This window comes from Petaurus breviceps, unplaced genomic scaffold (assembly GCF_028583685.1).
Source record: "Petaurus breviceps papuanus isolate PSGF00001 unplaced genomic scaffold, PetGlider_PUasm1.0 90895, whole genome shotgun sequence".
NCBI lineage: Eukaryota > Metazoa > Chordata > Mammalia > Diprotodontia > Petauridae > Petaurus > Petaurus breviceps.
In genome coordinates this window covers 30,418,147-30,436,943 of record NW_027187372.1, presented here as the reverse complement: position 1 = coordinate 30,436,943, position 18,797 = coordinate 30,418,147, and the positions used below count along the sequence as shown (strand labels likewise).

Sequence of the window (18,797 nt, the reverse complement as noted above, 5' to 3'; positions counted from 1 at the left end):
TAGCAATAATAAAGTGTTTAGCACAGTGCCTGGCATACAGTAAGCGCTATATGAATGCTAAGCTACTTTTAATTGTAAGCTCCTTGAGGGCAGAGCCTGTCTTTTGGCTTCTTTTTGTATCCCCAGCACTCATACAGCTATTATTAGTATGATAAAATCCATCTATTTATGCTATTTCCTTCAATAGCACTGATGGGTAGGTTCTATATCAAAGAACCCTTAAACTTAAAAAGACCCGGGTCTTTGTATGCTAGTTTTATTTTACCCCTTTTTCCTTCACATTGCAATCAGGAAACACTAGGTCACTCAACTGGAAATGCCTTCCTTTAAGGGTAGCCAGAACAAGTCAAAAGTATTTAATACAGGTAATTTGTTTGTGCTGACTCATTACCTTAATTATTCTCTGGCCAAAACCAACTATTACTAAAGAACCACGATTCAATTACCTAAAGGCTGAAGCAATCCCATTTATTAAGATAGAGTACACTTTAGACAGTAAGGCACAGAACCTTTGGATCTGTCCGTTTCTACAAGCTTTTCTAATAGAGACTCAACACTGCACTGAGGCTTCTGGAATACCTTCTATGTTGTAGATATCCTCAAAGAAATTCTATAGAAATTCTAGAAGCCTCATGTTGAAATTAGAGTGAGCTATGAAATTCTAGACAAAAATATTATGAAGTCCTCAGAAAGGAGAGAATTTGTCAAATTTTAGAAACTCAAACCAAGGAAACATTTTGCAAGATTTTCTCTCTAAATCATTAACCTAAATTTCCAATAGAAGTTTAATTAGGATATAAAGGGCTATGATAAACTTTTATACAAAATGGTCAAGAACTGGGCTGACAGGTTTCACATTACTCCCTAGAGATGGTCAAGTGCTAATGCTGTGTGTTAACAGTCAAAGGGGCTAATTAATTAGATAAATGAAATTCCCAGGCAATCTTAAATATCCTTTATTTACTGATTTTTTCCTCTCTTCCATTGTCCTATATAAACTGCAAATACAGCAGCAAAATGAAGCACTGTGAAATCTACTTTTCCATACCTCTTCCTCCTCAATCCTGCCCTCCCCTCCTATGTTCAGAGGTACAGGGTACCTAGCAAAAGAAACTGTCTAAACAATACCCATAAAAGGGAAAAGCAAGGTTTAAATATGATCCTGGGTTATGAAGAAGCAATGGAAACCACCTACACATCCCAAGGATTTCATCCCCAAATTTCATTAATAGCTTTCCTTATGAATCTATATATTTGTGCATTTTTTTTTAAAAAATGTTCATTCTACTTCCTTCTGCTTCTACTCAGCAGAAAAACATTTAAAATTTTAAGTGATACTTAAATACTGTTCTAAGGCAAGAACTGCCCAGTAAAATATGATAAAGAAGTCTCTCTCCAGAGTTACACAAAGATAGTATATAAGATGAATGGTTCTCTATGAGTTTGAAATACCTGATTTAGATCTTGCATCATATCTAAGATGGCTTTAGGAAAAAAGAAACAGACAAGCAGCCATTTAAAGCCATAGTGCCTCCATATATACAACCAAGTAAGATAATGGAATCAAATCCATTCCCTTATTTTCACAACAATCAATAAAAATTTCCAACAATATCTAAACAAGCACCAATACCTCTTGACTCTAAGTATTCCAGCAGAAATTAAGGAAAAAAAAGACGTACCAGTGTATATTCTTCAACCAAAACCAACTGATGGAACTGTATTTTGGAAAATACAGGCTACACAAGTAGATGTTTTAATAAAAAGTATCCTACCTCAGAGGTAACTTCCGTATCTGTGTCATCACTTAAGCACTGAGAGTCCTCAAGGTCATCAAATATCCTAACTTCAATCAACTGGGAATTAAAAAAAAAACCCTCATTAGCAAGATTAGCACAATTAGCTTGTGGCACAGAACAGAATGACATCTAAATTGCACATACTGCTTTTGTCACTAGCACTACCAAGGGAACAGTTTGGACGGGATTCTAAGTTGAGGCTCTGAACAGTTCCTATCAGCTTCTCAACAGCTGAACAGGACCAAAGTATTCCCCAAGTATTCAAGAGGGGTGGCAGCAAAAGTCTGTCCCTTTATAGGAAACAGAAAGAGGCATCCTAACAGTCACTAACAGATGACTTGAAGTTTCTAAAGGCAAGGGACAACAACATCTTTATTTTGAACTTTTGGGGAAGTATTTACAAAAAGTGATAAGAATCTAAAAACTAAAGTAGTTATTTTCTTTTCACTTTTCATATAGAAAAGTCTAACAAAATCGTTGGTATTCTGGCTTTCTTATGAAAAGATGCTCATAGCAATCTGGCAATAACAAAAAGTCACAAAAGTAATCATAACTTCTGATTCATTCCCCTACAAAAATTCTATCTTAAAGATATCATAAAAAGGAGAAAAGGACCTTTTATATAAATATACAAATTTTATATAAATATACAAAAATATTTATAGTATGTTTTTTTAAGGGCAAAAATCTAACAGCAAATAAGTAAACCCAGTAACTAAAGGTTTTTAAAAAATTATGGCAAATTAATGTAATATTGTCACTAAAAAAAAATCAAATCAAAAGAAATACACAAGCTTATATGATAGATTTAGAAGAGGATGTAGGAGGCAGATAGATGGCAGATATTTAGATGAGGCAGATAAGAGTGCTGGATTTGAAGTCAGGAAGAAATTGTTTCAAATCCTGCCTTAGATGCTTATTAACAGTGACCCTGGGTAAGTTACTTAACATCTCTCAGGCTTAGTTTCCTTATCTGTAAAATAAGGTTGGTAATAGCATCTACCTCCCAGGGTTTTTGTGAGGAACAAATGCAACAACTATATATATAAAGTGCTTTACAAATCTTAAAGCTTATGTAAAGGAGAACTAATATCATTCAAATCTAGATTTGGAGCCAGAAAGAATCCCGGGTCACCTAGTCCAACTTATATTTTACAAAAGAAGTAACTGAAAACATGAACAATGGAGTGGCCTTCCAAGGTCACATGTGTAATGAATGACAGAACTGCGATTGTACCTGGTCAGTCAATCAACAAGCATCAAATAAGCATCTATGTTCCAGGAACTGAGCTAAGACAAAAGTGAACCAGTCCCTGGCTTTAAGGAATATGAATTCTCTTGAGGGCAGAGTGGGGGACAGAATGACATATACAAGCATATAAAAATTACATAGTAATTCAGAAGATGACACTATTAGCTGAGATCAAGCAGAGTCGAGCAGTGTGTGGAAGGACATTTGGGATTCTAACAGGTCAAGGTCAGAAATGACATTCCATGTATAGAGGATAGGCAGCCCATTAAAGATACAAAAATGGGAGCTGGAAGTGTCATAGAAGAGTACAATAAAAAGATCACTTTGGCTCTACCAGAGATTACATATAATAATATGCATAAGTAAGCAATAAGTAAAGAGGAGAAATGTGCAACAAAGTTGAAAAGGTAGACTGAAAAACCATAAATGCCAAGAAAGGAGTCTACATTGTATCCTTGAGATACAAGGGAGCCACTAAGGAGAGTGACAGGTTCAGACATGTAATTAAGGAGAACCAATTTATTAGTTATATGGAAGACAGATTGTTGGGATTGGGGCAGGGAGAAAGAAGAGCAAGAGATGTTCTGTTTCGGACATATTGAACTGGAAAGGACTATTTACATCCAGTTTGAAATGTCTTTTGGCGTTTGGTCATGTGGCCTGGAGCTCAAGAGAGAAACGTGCTACATATCTAGATAGAGGAGTCATTTGTATGGGGAAGATGATGAATCCTGGGAAGTGATGAGTTCACTAAATCAGAGTATAGAGACAGAAGAGATGGGACCCTGGACAGTCTTAAGATGAGCCAGCCAAGGAGAATGAGAAGAGTGAGGAGAGAAAACAGAACAGAGGAGTGTTACAAAACCCAGAAAGGAAAGAGTTCCTGGGAGGGGACAATGTCAGAAGCACTAAATACTACAAATAGTTCAAGAAGAATGAGAATTGATGGATCACCAGATACAGCAATTCCTTTGCCACAGCCAAAAGAGATCATTGGTAATTTTAGAGAAAACAAGTTCATGTAAGTGATGAGGTTAAAAAAAAAAAGCCAGATTGAAAGAAGTTGAGAAATGATGTGAGCAAGAGAAGTAGTAGGTAAAGGCATGTAAGACAAACTTCTAAGAATCAGACTGCAAAAGGGAGGAAGGACATAAGATAGTAACAAGAGGGATGGTTGGATCCAGTGAGGTTTTTTTTCCTTCTAAGATTGTTGGAGACTTGGTTATGTTTACAGGCAGCAAAGAAGGAACCAAAAGATAGGTAAAGACTGACTATTGGAGAGAGGGGATGATTATGGGAGTACTCTGCTAGAGAAGCTGGAGGGGAGAGGACTGAAGATACATGGAAAGGGTCTTATTTGCCTCGGTGGTGAGGAGCAATGCCACCTCTTAGTGGAGTAAAAAAGGAATGGGGATTATGTCAAGAGGCATTTTAGAGACAAACAGGAGTCTAAGATGAATGGCCTCAATTTTCTCAGTAAAGTATGAGGAAGACTCTCAACTGGGAGAGTGGTGGGAGGGAATGGCGGTGAGGCTTGAGGAGAGAAGGGAAGGTACAGCTGCTGTGAAAAGTGGGACAGAGAATCAATTAGGAAGAAGTAAAAAGATCACCTTAACTGTACTGAAAGTACAACTGAAATTAAATAACTAATTTGTAGTATACCCAGGCAGCACTATTTGCCTTCATCTAGCTCCATTCAATAGCACAATAATGGAACAAAGGTGGAGGAGGATGAAGAATAATCCAGGATTGCGTCTGACAAGACATGAGTGCTAGAAGAACAACTGAACAAAGGATTCAAGAGAGGGGAGAGGAGAGCTGAACCAGTGAACTAAATGGTGAAGACTGGGAAGAAAAGCAAGTGAAGCTATAGCAGGGGCTATAGGGAGGATGAAGAAAAAGTTTAAGAAGGAAAAGGCATTTGGAGATGGAATGGTAGCTTATAAAGGTAAAGGAAATTCAAAATTATAAAAAGCCAGGTCTGCTAGACTCTACATCCAGAGCTTTTCACTTTACGCCTAAACCTGAACAGCATACACACTCACTGTCTCCAACTATATGGACAAAAGAGTCAAAAGGTAACAGACCTAGAAACAAATTCAGAAGGGAGCATAGATATGCCTATGATACATATACGGATACGTTTTTGATTGTTCTTGTTTATAATTATTTTAAGAAAAAAATCATGCTGCCAACAAAATTATGCTTTTTTCCCTGACCCTACCTAAAAGTTTCTATTCAACTGAAAAATAATGGTTTTAATTTGTGATACAGTAAATATAACAGTTCCAATTCAGAGTTCACAGAATCATAAGTTTCATGTTAGGAATACTTTTCCAAAAAGGCATACAACTGTCAAAACCAAATGTTTAATCCATATTTGCCAATGATAAGCCTCTCTTCCTATCTTAAGCATCTCTACATACTTTTGCAGCTTTGCATCTCACCAGTCTAAGAACACAAGCAAGGGGCAGCTAGGTGTGCAGTGAATAGAGCACCGGCCCTGGAGTCAGGAGGACCTGAGTTCAAATCCAGCCTCAGACACTTAACACAAAAACTAGCCATGTGACCTTGGGCAAGTCACTTAACCCCAATTGCCCTCCAAAAAAAAAGGCAAAAAAACCCAACACAAGTATATGCACAAATGTCTATCTTCCACAAAACTCAATTCCTGTGAAGATCATTTTAAAACTTTTTTAAAATTTATTTATTTTTAGTTTACAACATTCAGTTTCACAAGTTGTTGAGTTCCAAATTTTCTCTCCTTCCCTCTCCTCTCCCCTCCTCCCCCCACCATGGCAGCATGCAATCCAATACAGATTCCACATATACCTTCACATTAAACATTAGTCAAGTTATAAAGAATTATAGCCAATGGAATGAACAAAGAAGAAACCAAACAAAATGAAAGAGAGAAACTACTTTGCTTCAATCTGCATTCAGACTCCATAATTCTTTCTCTGGATGTGAATAGCTTTTTCCATTATGAGTCCTTTGGAGTTGTCTTATAGCCTTGCATTGCTGAGTGGAGCCCAGTCTATCAGAGTAAGTCTTCACAGAGAAATGCATCTGTAATTGTGTACAATGTTCTCCTCGTTCTGCTCTCCTCACTCAGCATCAATTTATATAAGTCTCTCCTGATTAGAATGAAGTCCCCTCATTTCTTATAGTACAATAGTATTCCATTACATTCATATACCACTTGTTCAGCCATCCCCCAGTTGATGGGCATCCATTTCCCTGATTCCCAATTCTTCGCCACCACAAAAAGAGCTGGGATACAGCCCTAAAAGTGGTATTGCTGGGTCAAAGGGCATGCACATTTTTATAGCCCCTTGGGCATAGTTCCAAATTGCTCTCCAGAATGATTGGATCAGCTCACAGTTCTACCAACAGTGAATTCGTGTTCCAGCTTTCCCACATCTTCTCCAACATTTATCATTTTCCAGTATTGTCATGTTAGCTAATCTGACCAGTAAAACGTGATACCTAAGAGTTGTTTTGATTTGCATTTCTCTAATAATGACTTAGAGCATTTTTTCATGATTATAGATATCTTTAATTTCTTCCTCTGAAAACTTCCTGTTCATATCCTTTGACCACTTATCAACTGGGGAATGATTTGTAGTCCTATAAATTTGACTCAGTTCTCTGTATATTTAAAAAATGAGGCCTTTATCAAAGACAGTGGTTGTAAAAATTCTATTCCAATTTTCCACTTCCCTCCTAACCTTGGTTACATTGGCTTTGTAACAAAAACTTTTCGATTTAATGTAATCAAAATTACCCATTTTGAATTTTGTAATGCTCTATCTCGTTTGTTCATAAATTTTTCCCTTCTCCATAAATCTGACGTGCAAACTACTCCTTGCTCTCTCAGATGCTTATATTATCAGCCTTTTTACCTAAACTGTGAACCCATTTTAGACTATATTTTGGTATATGGTATGATACTGGTCTGTTCCCAGTTTCTGCCATACTATTTTCCAGTTTTCCCAGCAGTTTTTGTCAAATAGTGAGTCCTTATCCCAGAAGCTGGAGTCTTTAGGTTTATCAAACAGTAGGCTACTATAGTCATAGACTATTGTGTCTTATGTACATAATCTATTCCACTGATCCACCATTCTATTTCTCAGCCAGTACCAAGTGGTTTTGATGACTGCTGCTTTATAATACAGTTTAAAATCTGGTATGACTAGGCCACCTTTCCTAACATTTCTTTTCATTAATTCCCTTGATATTCTGGACCTTTTGTTCTTCCAGATGACTGTTATTATTTTTTCTAGCTCTATAAAATAAATTTTTTGGTAGTTTGATTGGCGTGGCACTAAATAAGTAAATTAATTTAGGCAAAATTGTCATTTTTATTATATTAGCTTGGTCTAACCACAAGCAACTGATGTTTTTGCAATTATTTAGATCTGACTTTATTTGTGTGAAAAGTGTTTTTTAGGGGCGGCCAGGTAGAACAGCAAGTAAGAGCACCGGCTCCAGTGTTGAGAAGACCTGGAGATCGAATCCCAGGCTCAGACACTTAGCACCCACCCAGAAACACCTGGCCGTGTAACCTTGAGCAAGTTACTTAACCCCAATTGCTTAGGGGCGGCCAGGTGGCTCAGCGAGTAAGCGTACCGGCTCCAGTGTTGGGACGACCTGGAGATCGAATCCCGGGCTCACACACTCAGCACCACACACAGAAATAACTGGCCGTGTAACCTTGAGCAAGTTACTTAACCCCGATTGCTTAAAAAAAAAAAAGTGTTTTTTAATTGTGTTCATATAGTTCCTGGGTTTGTTTTGGCAAGGACCCTCCCAAGTGTTTTATGTCTACAGTAATTTTAAATGGAATTTTTCTTTCTATTTCTTGCTGTTGGGCTTCATTAGAAATATAAAGGAACAGGGCGGCTAGGTGGTGCAGCAAGTAGAGCACCAGCCCTGAAGTTAGGAGGACCTGAGTTCAGATCCAGACTCAGACACTTAACAGAAAAAAAAAAAACACAAAAAAAACCTAGCCGCGTGACATCTTGCAAGTTACTTTAACCCAATTACCCGCCAAAAAAAAAAAAAAAAGAAATATATAGGAATGCCAAAGATTTTTGTGGGTTTATTTTATATCCTGCAACGTTGCTAAAGTTTCAGGTAGTTTTTACTTGATTCTCTAAGTATATCATTATATCATCTGCAAAGAGTGATAGCTTGGTTTCTTTGACTATTCTAATTCCTTCAATTTCTTTTTTTTCTCTCATTGCTACCACTAACATTTCTAGTACCAAATTGAATAACAGGGGTGATAGTGGATATCCTTGTTTCACCCCTGATCTTACTGGAAATGCTTCTTGCTTATCCCCATTACATATAATACTTGCTGATGGTTTTAGGTAGATGCTACTTATCATTTTAAGGAAGATTCCATTTATTCCTCTGCTTTCCAGTGTTTTTAACAGGGTGTTGTATTGTCAAAATTTTTCTTTATCTATTGAGATAATCATATGGTTTCTACTAGTTTTGTTGATATGATTAAATATACTGATAGTTTTCCTAATACTGAAACAGCCTTGCATTCCTGGAATAAATCTTACCTAATCAAAGCATATTCTTCTTCTTTTTTTTTTTTTAAAGCAATCGGGGTTAAGTAACTTGCTCAAAGTTACACGGCCAGTTATTATTTCTGGGTGTGGTGCTGAGTATCTGAGCCTGGATTTGATCCAGATTATCCCGACACTGGAGCCGGTGCTCTTACTCGCTGAGCCACCTGGCCACTCCTAAGCAATTGGGGTTAAGTAACTTGCTCAAGGCTACACGGCCAGGTGTTTCTGGGTGGGTGCTAAGTGTCTGAGCCCAGGATTCGATCTCCAGGTCTTCTCAACATTGGGGCCGGTGCTCTTACTCGCTGTGCTACCTGGCCACCCCAAAGCATATTATTCTTGTAGTGTATTATTACTTGCTATAATCTTTTTTCCTAATATTTTACTTAAGATTTTTGCATCTATATCCATTAGGGAAATTGGTCTATAATTTTCTTTCTCTGTTTTGGTTCTTCTCGATTTAGGTATCAGTACCATATTTGTATCATAAAAAGAATTTGGTAGGACTCCACCAATTTTCCTAAATAGTCTATAAAGTACTGGAATTAACTGTTCTTTAAATGTTTGATAGAATTCACTTATAAATCCATTTGGCCCTAGAGATTTTTTCCTAGGGAGTTCATTCATGGCTTGTTCAATTTCTTTTTCTGAGATGGGGTTAAGTTTTTTACTTCCTCTTCTGTTAATTTGGGCAATCTGAAAATCATTTTTAAAAGGAAATAGAGTCATATACATAAAGTTTATTTGGGGCATGATTTTCACTGGATTTTTTCTTTTAGGATAACTGGGGGATGTTTGTTTTTCAAGGATGTTTCTTTCTGGCTGTTTATTTCTCTGGTACAAAAAAATACCTTTTATGACTTAAAAGTCTACTTACTCTGCCTCCTGACTATGCTCTATATTACCTGAACAGGTTTCCAGAAGGAAAATTACAGAACGAAAGAATACGTAAATAGAGACAAGTCAGCTACTGCTTTCTTTCCTGCTTATAGAAGGTTATAGTAAAATGAAGATGGGTAAATTATGAAATTTTTTAAAAGCTTATCTTCTAAGAGATGGGAAAAAAGAAAAATACGTAATAAGAGGGCACTGTATGAGTAAAGCATCTACAACAATTTGCTGAGGACCTACTGTCCTGAAGACGCTTACTAGGCACTGGAGATACAAAATGGCTTAAGACACAGTCCACGACTTGAGCGAGCTTATTTACAAAATGTGCACACACATGATTAACAAGACTTCCAGGACAAACCTTTTTGTCAGCCTCTTTCCCTCCTTCACTTGCTTGTTCAGTATCAGTAGCTTCAACTTTTACTGCAACATTTAGCTGCTCTGGTCCTGACTCGTTCAAGAACCACAAGTCATCCGTAGTGTCTGAAACAATGGCAGTATCGATATCCTAAAGAATAAGAAGGTGAAAGTAGATGAAAGTGAGGGTGAATATTAAGTCATAAGTTAATGCCACCTAACTTAAATAACTTCTCACTCTTAAGGAGGACCTGGCTTTCCACACTGACCATCATTCAATGAATTAACCACCTACTATATCCTTATATTAGCCAAAGGAAATAGTCAAAAGATGATGAAGGCAATGAATTCTCCACAGTAATAGAATCAGTAAATTCTCACACTGAAAGGCACTTGCTAAATTCAGCTCCTTCTACTGAGACAGCTGCCGTAAGACTAGAGTAACAATTCAGAAGATTTTGAAAGGTTGCAGATAACAAAGATTTGCTCAACAACAACTCCCTCCCACAAATGGCACTGCAAAAAGATGGAACCTATTCCTTTAACGATCAATTAAGTTTAGTGATGAAATATTGGGAGGTAAATAATGAAGGCTCCCAAAGCCCTTTGCCCTGGCACTTTCTGAACTCCTGGAGGACAGGAAGATGAGCACAAATAATCTAATTACACAAACCAAATAAATGTCTAGTTTTCTCCATGGAGTATTCTATTTCTGCATCAATCTACTAATGTTCTGTGTCTATTCTTTCCCGAGCACCCTTGAAAAGCTAAAGAGGTTGATGTGTCTATGCATTTAGACTACTATATTCTCCAACTGAAAACAAAAAATACATGCTCCTGTCAAAAGCAAGAGAGAAACAAATTTCATTCTCTCACTTGAACAAAAAAAAAAACAACCCTGAAATTACAAGAAAGAAAAAGCACAACCCCTACAAATCTGATAGGCATTTACCTGATTTGTCTGTAAGTCAGTTGAGCCATTACTTCTAGGTGTGTAGTTGTTTCTCAAGTTTCCTAAGAACCACCAAGGCAGGCCAGCCACATCCCATTCCTCGAACACAAGGTCTAGCCTAGGTGACTTGCTTGGGGTTAAATTTTCTATCAAGTCTTCATCTATCGAAGTCGAATGAGAATGACAATGAATCTATGTACGTGAAACTGAAGAAGCTACATTCTTTAAAAATCCCCACAAACTGCTGTACAAAGTAGATAATGAACAGGAATTATTCTTCCTACTGTTCAGATGAAATACTCATTAAATGATCTGCTCCAGGTCTTTAATAATTTAATGATGGAGCAAAGAATATACTGTAGTGCTTCCAACGGCCTGGTTCATGGTTCTAACCTCTAAGCCAGAGGTAGGTAATTTACAGTACTCCCAACACTCCCAACCTTTTTTTTCTTCCGCTACACTCTCCCTCCTCCAATTTTTTATATAACCTCCTTTAAAAAAAATAAAAGCCCAAACAAAACTTTTTACTTCCGATGCTTTTTTTAATTTTTTTTTTGGGGGGGGGGGCGCTGCTATTTTTAGAGGGGGAAAGGCAGGGCAATTGAGATTAAGTGACTTGCCTAAGGTCACACGGCTAGTAAATACTAAGTGTTTGAGGCCAGATTTAAACTCAAATCCTAATTCCAGGGTCAGTGCGCCACCTAGCCACCCTTCAATGTTCTTTCTTTCCCTTTGCCCTTACCAGTGTCCCAAGCTGCTTATCACATCCACACATTTTTCCTAAGCCTTCACTAGCACTCCTAGTACCCCCACTGTGGAGGACAGGAGAGCACATCTGATTCACCGAGGTGATAGAACACTTGAATTCAAAACTTGTCTCTACTACTTAGTAACCATGAGTAAACTAAATAAGTAAATTGAAGCTCTCTTCCTTCAGGAGAGTAGATCACCAGCAGCTGTGGCAGTTTCCAGAATTATCAACCCATGAATGCCAAAGACAAAGTGAAAGGTCAGTATGACTTTTGGAACAGGGAGTCCGGGAGTGTAGTATGCCCTCTGCCCCCCGGAGGGAGAAGCAGCTGAGGTATGGTGGCTGCAGCCATGTGGCTGCTTCAGAGATCCTGGCCTGCAGATTGTAGGGGGACAAAGCAACCGGTCTGAGGGGTAATCGCTCTTGCTTTAAACTGCTTGGATCTGGATCACTGTCTGGGGTGGAGGTGCTGGGGTGTATGACTAGTGTGTCAGAGCTTGTGGAGGCTTCTGAGAGGGCAGCCAAGTAACAGCTCCAGCAGCTGAGAAAACCCCAGCGATTGGGACACAGCTCCCCCTTCTGTGGCAAAAAGCTCAAAAGTCAAGTAATTGAGTGGCAACATGAGCAAGCAAAGGAAGCAAAGCAAGCACAGCAATCCAACTTTGGATTCCTTTTTTGGGGACAAAAAGGATCAGGGCATGGAACAGGAGGAAGACAGTGAAGTCAGAACTCCTGCACCAGACACTTAAAGAAAATAGTAAGCTGCTTACAGGCCATAGAGGAGCTTAAGAAGGATTTTGAAAGCCAAATAAGAGAAGTGGAGGAAAAATTGGGAAGAGAAATGAGAATGATGCAAGAAAATTACAAAATGAGAGTCAACAATCTGACTGAAAAAAATAACACCTTAAAAAATAGACTAACTCAAATGGCAAAAGAGGCTCAAAAAGGCAATGAGGAGAAGAATGCCTTAAAAGCCGAATTTGCCAGATGGAAAAAGAATCTCAAAAGTTCACTGAAGAGAATCATTCCTTCAGAATTAGAATGGAGCAAATGGAAACTAGTGACTTTATGAGAAATCAAGATACTATTAAACAAATCCAAACAAATGAAAAAATAGAAGGCAATGTGAAATACCTCACTGAAAAAACCACTGACCTGGAAAATAGATCCAGGAGAGATATTTAAAAATTATTGAACTACCTGAAAACCATGACCAAAAAAAGAACCTAGAAATCATCCTTCAAGAAATTCTCAAGGAAAACTTCCCTGATGTTTTAGAACCAGAGGGCAAAACAGAGGTTGAAAGAATCACCTCCTGAAAAAGATCCCAAAAAGAAAACTCCTAGGAATATTATAGCTAGGTTCTGGAATGCCCAGATCAAGGAGAAAATATTACAAGCAGTCAGGAAGAAACAATTTTAATATTGTGGAAACACAATCAGGCTAACACAGGATATGGCATCTTCTACACTGAGGTATCGAAGGGCTTGGAATATGATATTCTGGAGGTCAAAGGAGTTGATATTAAAACCAAAAATCACCTACCCAGCAAATCTCAGTATCATGTTTCAGGGGAAAATATGATCATTCAATGAAATATAAGACTTTAATTCTTGATGAAAAAAGCAGAGTTGAATAGAAAATTTGACATTCACATACAAGAAGTAAGACAAGCATGAGAAGGTAAACAGGGAAAAGAAATCATAAGGAACTTATCAAAGTTGAACTACTTACATTCCTACATGGAAAAACGAGAATTGTAACTTATGAAACTTTTCTCAGTATGAGAATAGTTGAAGGAAATAGAAATGTGTGTGTGTATGTATATGTCTATATAGGTGGGTATATGGGCATATGAATACATATGTGAATTTGTGTATATATGTGTAGAGGTATACATAGACAGAGGGTACAGGACCAGTTGAATAGGAAGAGATGATACTTAAAAGGTGAAATTAAGAGGTAAGAGAGAAATATAATGAGAAGAGATGGGGAGCAATAGAATGGGGTAAATTATCTCATATAGAAGAGGCAAGGGGAAACTGTTACAATGGAGGGGAAGAACAGGAAGGCAAAAGGGAATGAGTCAACTTTATTCTCTATGAATTTGGCTTAGGGAGGGAATGACATACACACTAAATAGGCTATCTCACCCTACAGGAGAGGAGGGGGGAAGGGGATGAAGAGGAGGGATGATGGAAGGAGGGCAAGCTGGGGGGAAGGGAAGCTGGAAGCACTCACTTTTCAAAAGGGACAGGAGCAAAGTAGAGAACAGAACAAGTGGGGGGTGAGATAGGATGGAGGGAAATATAGTCAATCTTTCACAATATATCCACTAGAAATGTTTTGCATAGCTACACATGTACACCCTATACTGAATTGCTTATCTTCTCAGTAAGGGTGGGTGACGAGGGAGGTAAGGAAAAAATCTTAAATTCAAAGGTTTAAAATCAAATGTTTAAAATGTATATATTATTATTATGCTTATTTTACATGTAACTGGGAAATAAGATATACAGGCACTGGGGCACAGAGATCCACAGTGACCTACCAGAAAGTCGGAGAGGGCATGGGGGAAGACATGGGAGAGAACAGACTGGGGGAGGGGATATTCAATGGGATTGCTGTTTTGGGGTGGTGGGTAGGGGAAAAATGGGAAGAAATTTTGTAACTCAAAATCTTGTGGAAATGAATGATGTAAACTAAAAATAGTTTTTAAAAAAAGGTAAATAAATAATGCAAAAAAAAAAGCTATACATTCAAATTCTTCCCAGTTTGGCAGTATCTGCCAAAACTTAGGTTCTGCTAATGTAGCCTTCCAGAGCCCAGAGTCACACCATGATGCTACAATAACACACTGGAGGAGGATTTTATCAGAGGGTCATTTTTATAGCCCACAACAAAAGTATGCACTGCTTTAATTCAAACCTTACCTGATCTTGGACTTCTGCATTTGCGCTGTGAGGTAGACAAAGCAGGAGCATCACCCTCTTCAGGTCCATTCCCTGGACTAGAACTTCCCTCTGCACCTTGCTAAATGGAAGGAAGGAGAAAACCATCCAATGAGTGTGGTAGACTAGACTGGGCCAAGGGGATGTAGCAGTTCCATTCTGAGTCACCAGTAAAAGTGCAACACAATGGGTTATGCACAAGAAAGTGAACACTGAAGTAAACACTCATTTAAATTCAGAGTCAGTTTATCTTCCCTAACCCCACTATGAGTGGAGCTGGGAAGTCCCAAACCTGAGGAAAATCTCAGCTGAACAAGAGGCCAAAAACTGTCATTTTGAACAATCGGTCAGCACCTGGCCTCCCTCTAGCCTACTACTAAAATAAAGGAAGCATTTCCTAGAAGATTGGTTTAATGAATGTAAAAATCAAGATTATAGGAACAGTTTCTGTAGTTTTGGGGAAAACTACAAGAAACTGCCTGATTAGTCCTTACTTGCACATAAGATGTTTCAATTCCAGTAAAGCAGCTTGCTCAAAACACATGCGCATACACACATACACAAACTCAAAAGAAAGTGTAAACTGGAAGGAATAAAGATAAGAAGTGCTACATCCCAAGAAAGACTCAGAGACTGGAACTCTGTTATGGAACAGAGAAGGTTCACTCTGTCCTTGGTCTGTAGACTCCCAAGAACTTTATCTGTCAAGTTTGACTACAAGGAGGAAAGGTTTTGGGAGCCTAAGATCCAGAGGTACAGAGAAGGGGCCACTCTGTACAACAAAAGAAGTCACCGGTTGGTGATTTTACCTTCAGTTGATCTCGGCTCGGAATATCCATACTCTGATCCTGTTCGAGAGTGAGATTCTGTGCAGCATCTAGATGGCAAGTAAAACAAAAGGAAAAAAAAAACCTTCCCTGGTAATAACCATTCTTTCCACACAAAAAGGACCTCAGCAAGCATTCCTGGATCCGGACTTGGCCATTACAAGTGTAGGCCTCCATGATGAGTGCATAATGCTTTCATTAGCAGGGAGAGAGGAATCAAAGATAAGAATGCTAAGTCAAGATAGGCCTGGTTAAAAATTAAATGATAAAGTAAAATTTGGGGGGAAAGGGAGAGGGTAAGGAAGAGGAGATGCTTTACTTAAGAGCAAGATGGCTACAAGTGTTCTTCTACAGTAAGTTTCCAAATTTCTCTAAGAAATTTTGAAAACATGGCTACAATTAGAAAGAGAACCTCGTTAAATAAGATGTGGTAGAGAACTCTTTAAGAGCTCCTTCACATGTGGTTTCCTCATATTTTTAATCAAACTGCCAAATCTGTAAAGATCTACAAGAAATCTGAAAACAGAAATCTCTCCACTTCCTTCATTTATAAATAAGCATACTTATCTAATCCAGTACCAATTATACTATGAGTATCAGCTAGTTATTTGACAACTACATTAGACAGGACTCATGACTTGATATAAGACTGTAGGTGCCTAAAACACAACATTAATTATTCTGGTCATGTATGCTCCAAAAAAAGGGCAGAGTAGGCAGATGAAAGACTTTATCAAGGTGAACAAATTACAATAATCCTTAGTGAGACTACCATTTGGGGACTAAATCATTCCAAAGGAAAAATGCATTTCAAAGACTCCAACACTTGGAAATCTTACAAGCACAAAAGGAGAGAGAAGTAAAGTCTGAGAAAAATAAGCAGCAAGGGAAAGAATCATCAAGGAAATAACACTGGTTCTGAAGTCAAAGGCCCTAGGTTCAGATCTCACCTGTAAAGCTGACTTACTACTATATAACCTTGGGCAAATCATTCCATTTTCTCATCTGTAAAATGAGGGGGACTGGACTAAATGGCCTCTGTGACCACTACCTCACTAGTGTGACCACTAGGAGTACTTGTTATGTAGACACATATATACACCTGAGTTACAATGAGAATGGCTCTCAGCATAGTCATATCTATCCTCTTCAATTCCACGCATGACACAATCATTGACAACCTTATTTAAGGACTTCCAAGGAAAGACTGAAGACCTTTCAATCTTAACTCATTGACAATACAGCTGTTGGTACAAAACAGAACTCTCCAAAACTGCCATAGTTCTGTTAATTTTTTTGATAACTAAAGAGACATGCTTTGTAGTTTAAAAAAAATGCTTAAAGATAGAAGATGAAGAGGTCAAAGCACATTATTGTTTCTTTTGAGAAAAGCTTTGCTGCTATATACTGTCCTTTAATAAAAAGTTAGGATAGCACAAAGATAAAGAGCTAGTTAGACAGTTACTGTAACACGTAACTCCAAAACAGCTACTTATTTCTATTAAAGCAACTGGTAAAACAAAACAAAGTAGAAATCACCTCTAGGGTAACTAACATGCAAAGAGTGGAAGTGCCAAATAAATGCCAAGATCTGCCATACCTGTTTCCCTTTATTATCCTACTCAAACACACAGATGTTTTAATGGAACAAGTTTCTTTAAAATAATAGCATTCCCTTCAATCAAAAGGTATATCCCAGGTGAAATGTCCTTTCCTTTCCTTTACTAATGGAAAATACAATATCCAATCCATTTAAGTTAACAAAAATAGCCAAAGAAATGTTCACTCACAAAAGTGCAACTGCTATAGGAAGGGAAATCACAAAAACATTTGGGGGCAAATTCTGTCACAAGAAGAAAAGATTATGTATTGATAACATTTGTGGCAAGCTAACTCCTGCAAAATTAGTTTGAAACAACAAATGAAGTAAAAAAAAAATGGGAGGACTTTAAATACATGTGTGTTTATGCACAGATAAATCTAGATAAACATATATAGATATATCCTATATTGTTATAATTCAATTATTAGACACAAAGTTTATTGATTTCCTAGGTATCTACTGAAATACCAGCAATTTATTGCTACGTTTCCTTCCTTTAGTGCTCAAAGAAATATAGATTCTATAGCAGCTGAACTGCTGCACAAGTTAATTAAATTTCAAGAATGTAGCCATTTCATTTACAAGGCCTTCCTACTCAGAAATGTCTCACTGAGTCCAAGAGGATCCCAAAGTTTATTTGCAGAATTTTTTTTTCTTTTTGGAGGGCAACTGGGGTTAAGTGACTTGCCCAAGGTCACACGGCTAGTTTTTGTGTTAAGTGTCTGAGACCGGATTTGAATTCAGGTCCTCCTGACTCCAGAGCCAGTGCTCTATTCACTGTGCCACCTAGCCGCCCTATCTGCAGAATTTAAGAACTACAATTCACATTTAGATTTGAAAGAATTCAAAGTGTTTTCCGTTATTTCTAAGCTCGCACAATTATTAGGGATGGATGACCACCAATTTATTTATTGCTTAATAAACTAGCAAAACAAGACAAAATTTCAGGGATTAACACAACTAGGGTAGATTTCTTTAAGAAGACAGTTTCAAAAATCTTCAGACTTTCTTAATTTGAGACTAGCTCAAATAGGTGGAAATCTAGGATTAGAGGCTTAACAAAATGTTTTGTAATTTTATATTCCTAGAAATGGTAAAATACAGGGACCCAGTTCTTAATTACATCTGATTCACTCACTCAACCCTAGGACCTCACCCATTTTCTTGACAAATATAGTCAAGACAAATACACACACACACACACACACACACACACACACACACACTTTCCTCCAAATACTTTATCAACTACATTGAAAAGAGTTAACACATCATAATCAAGAAAAAAGATAAACAAACTGGCGCTTGAATACATGTCAATAACATTTTTGAAAGTGATATATCCCTTCTAATCATTCCCATATGATTTAATCCATATTCCTCCTTTCCAATTACTTACCCTTATCAAATCACTGTGGTACTAAGTGTGTGAGTGTGTGTGTGCATGTGCATGTGTGTATGTTCTGACAAAAGAGGATGGACATACCTGTAACAGTTGCAGTAACCAGGTTCTTTCTTAGCATGTCATAAAGGGGGCTGTTAAGAGATGAAGGAAAAAAATTAAACACAGAAAAAATATATTGTTACTCAGATTTCTATAGTTCTCTAAGAACTCTCAAAGTGATTTTTTAACAAATGTTATTACTTCTCTCCATTTGAGGCAGGGAGGTGCTGCATTATTATTCCTGTTTTAATTGTTGAAGAAACAGATCTATGAGAGAGAAACCAATAGTTCCTATTTCTGTGGCTTGCCAACCTAAATAAAGACTAATTTAATGGAAAAATCAGTTCTTGACTTCTAGTTTTAAATTTTAACTAAGCAAATCCTC

The 18,797-nt window shown here is 37.6% G+C and overlaps 1 protein-coding gene across 10 annotated transcripts in view; it reads right to left on the bottom strand.

Annotated features, from left to right (window-relative positions):
• The window catches only part of MDM4 (MDM4 regulator of p53), a 52,693-nt gene that overhangs the window by 9,110 nt on the left and 24,786 nt on the right, over window positions 1-18,797 (bottom strand). For 3 of the 10 annotated variants that reach the window (XM_069074652.1, XM_069074654.1, XM_069074651.1), the window contains exons 5-10: window positions 18,455-18,504; window positions 15,348-15,415; window positions 14,521-14,620; window positions 10,837-10,997; window positions 9,889-10,035; window positions 1,776-1,856 (exon numbers count right to left, since the gene is read on the bottom strand). In XM_069074652.1, the coding sequence (XP_068930753.1) occupies window positions 1,776-1,856; window positions 9,889-10,035; window positions 10,837-10,997; window positions 14,521-14,620; window positions 15,348-15,415; window positions 18,455-18,504 (607 nt within the window). Of the gene's footprint in view, window positions 1-1,775; window positions 1,857-5,920; window positions 6,121-9,888; window positions 10,036-10,836; window positions 10,998-14,520; window positions 14,621-15,347; window positions 15,416-18,454; window positions 18,505-18,797 lie in introns of those variants that run through there. The other 7 variants (XM_069074655.1, XM_069074656.1, XM_069074653.1 and 4 more) reach the window with 7 other exon arrangements.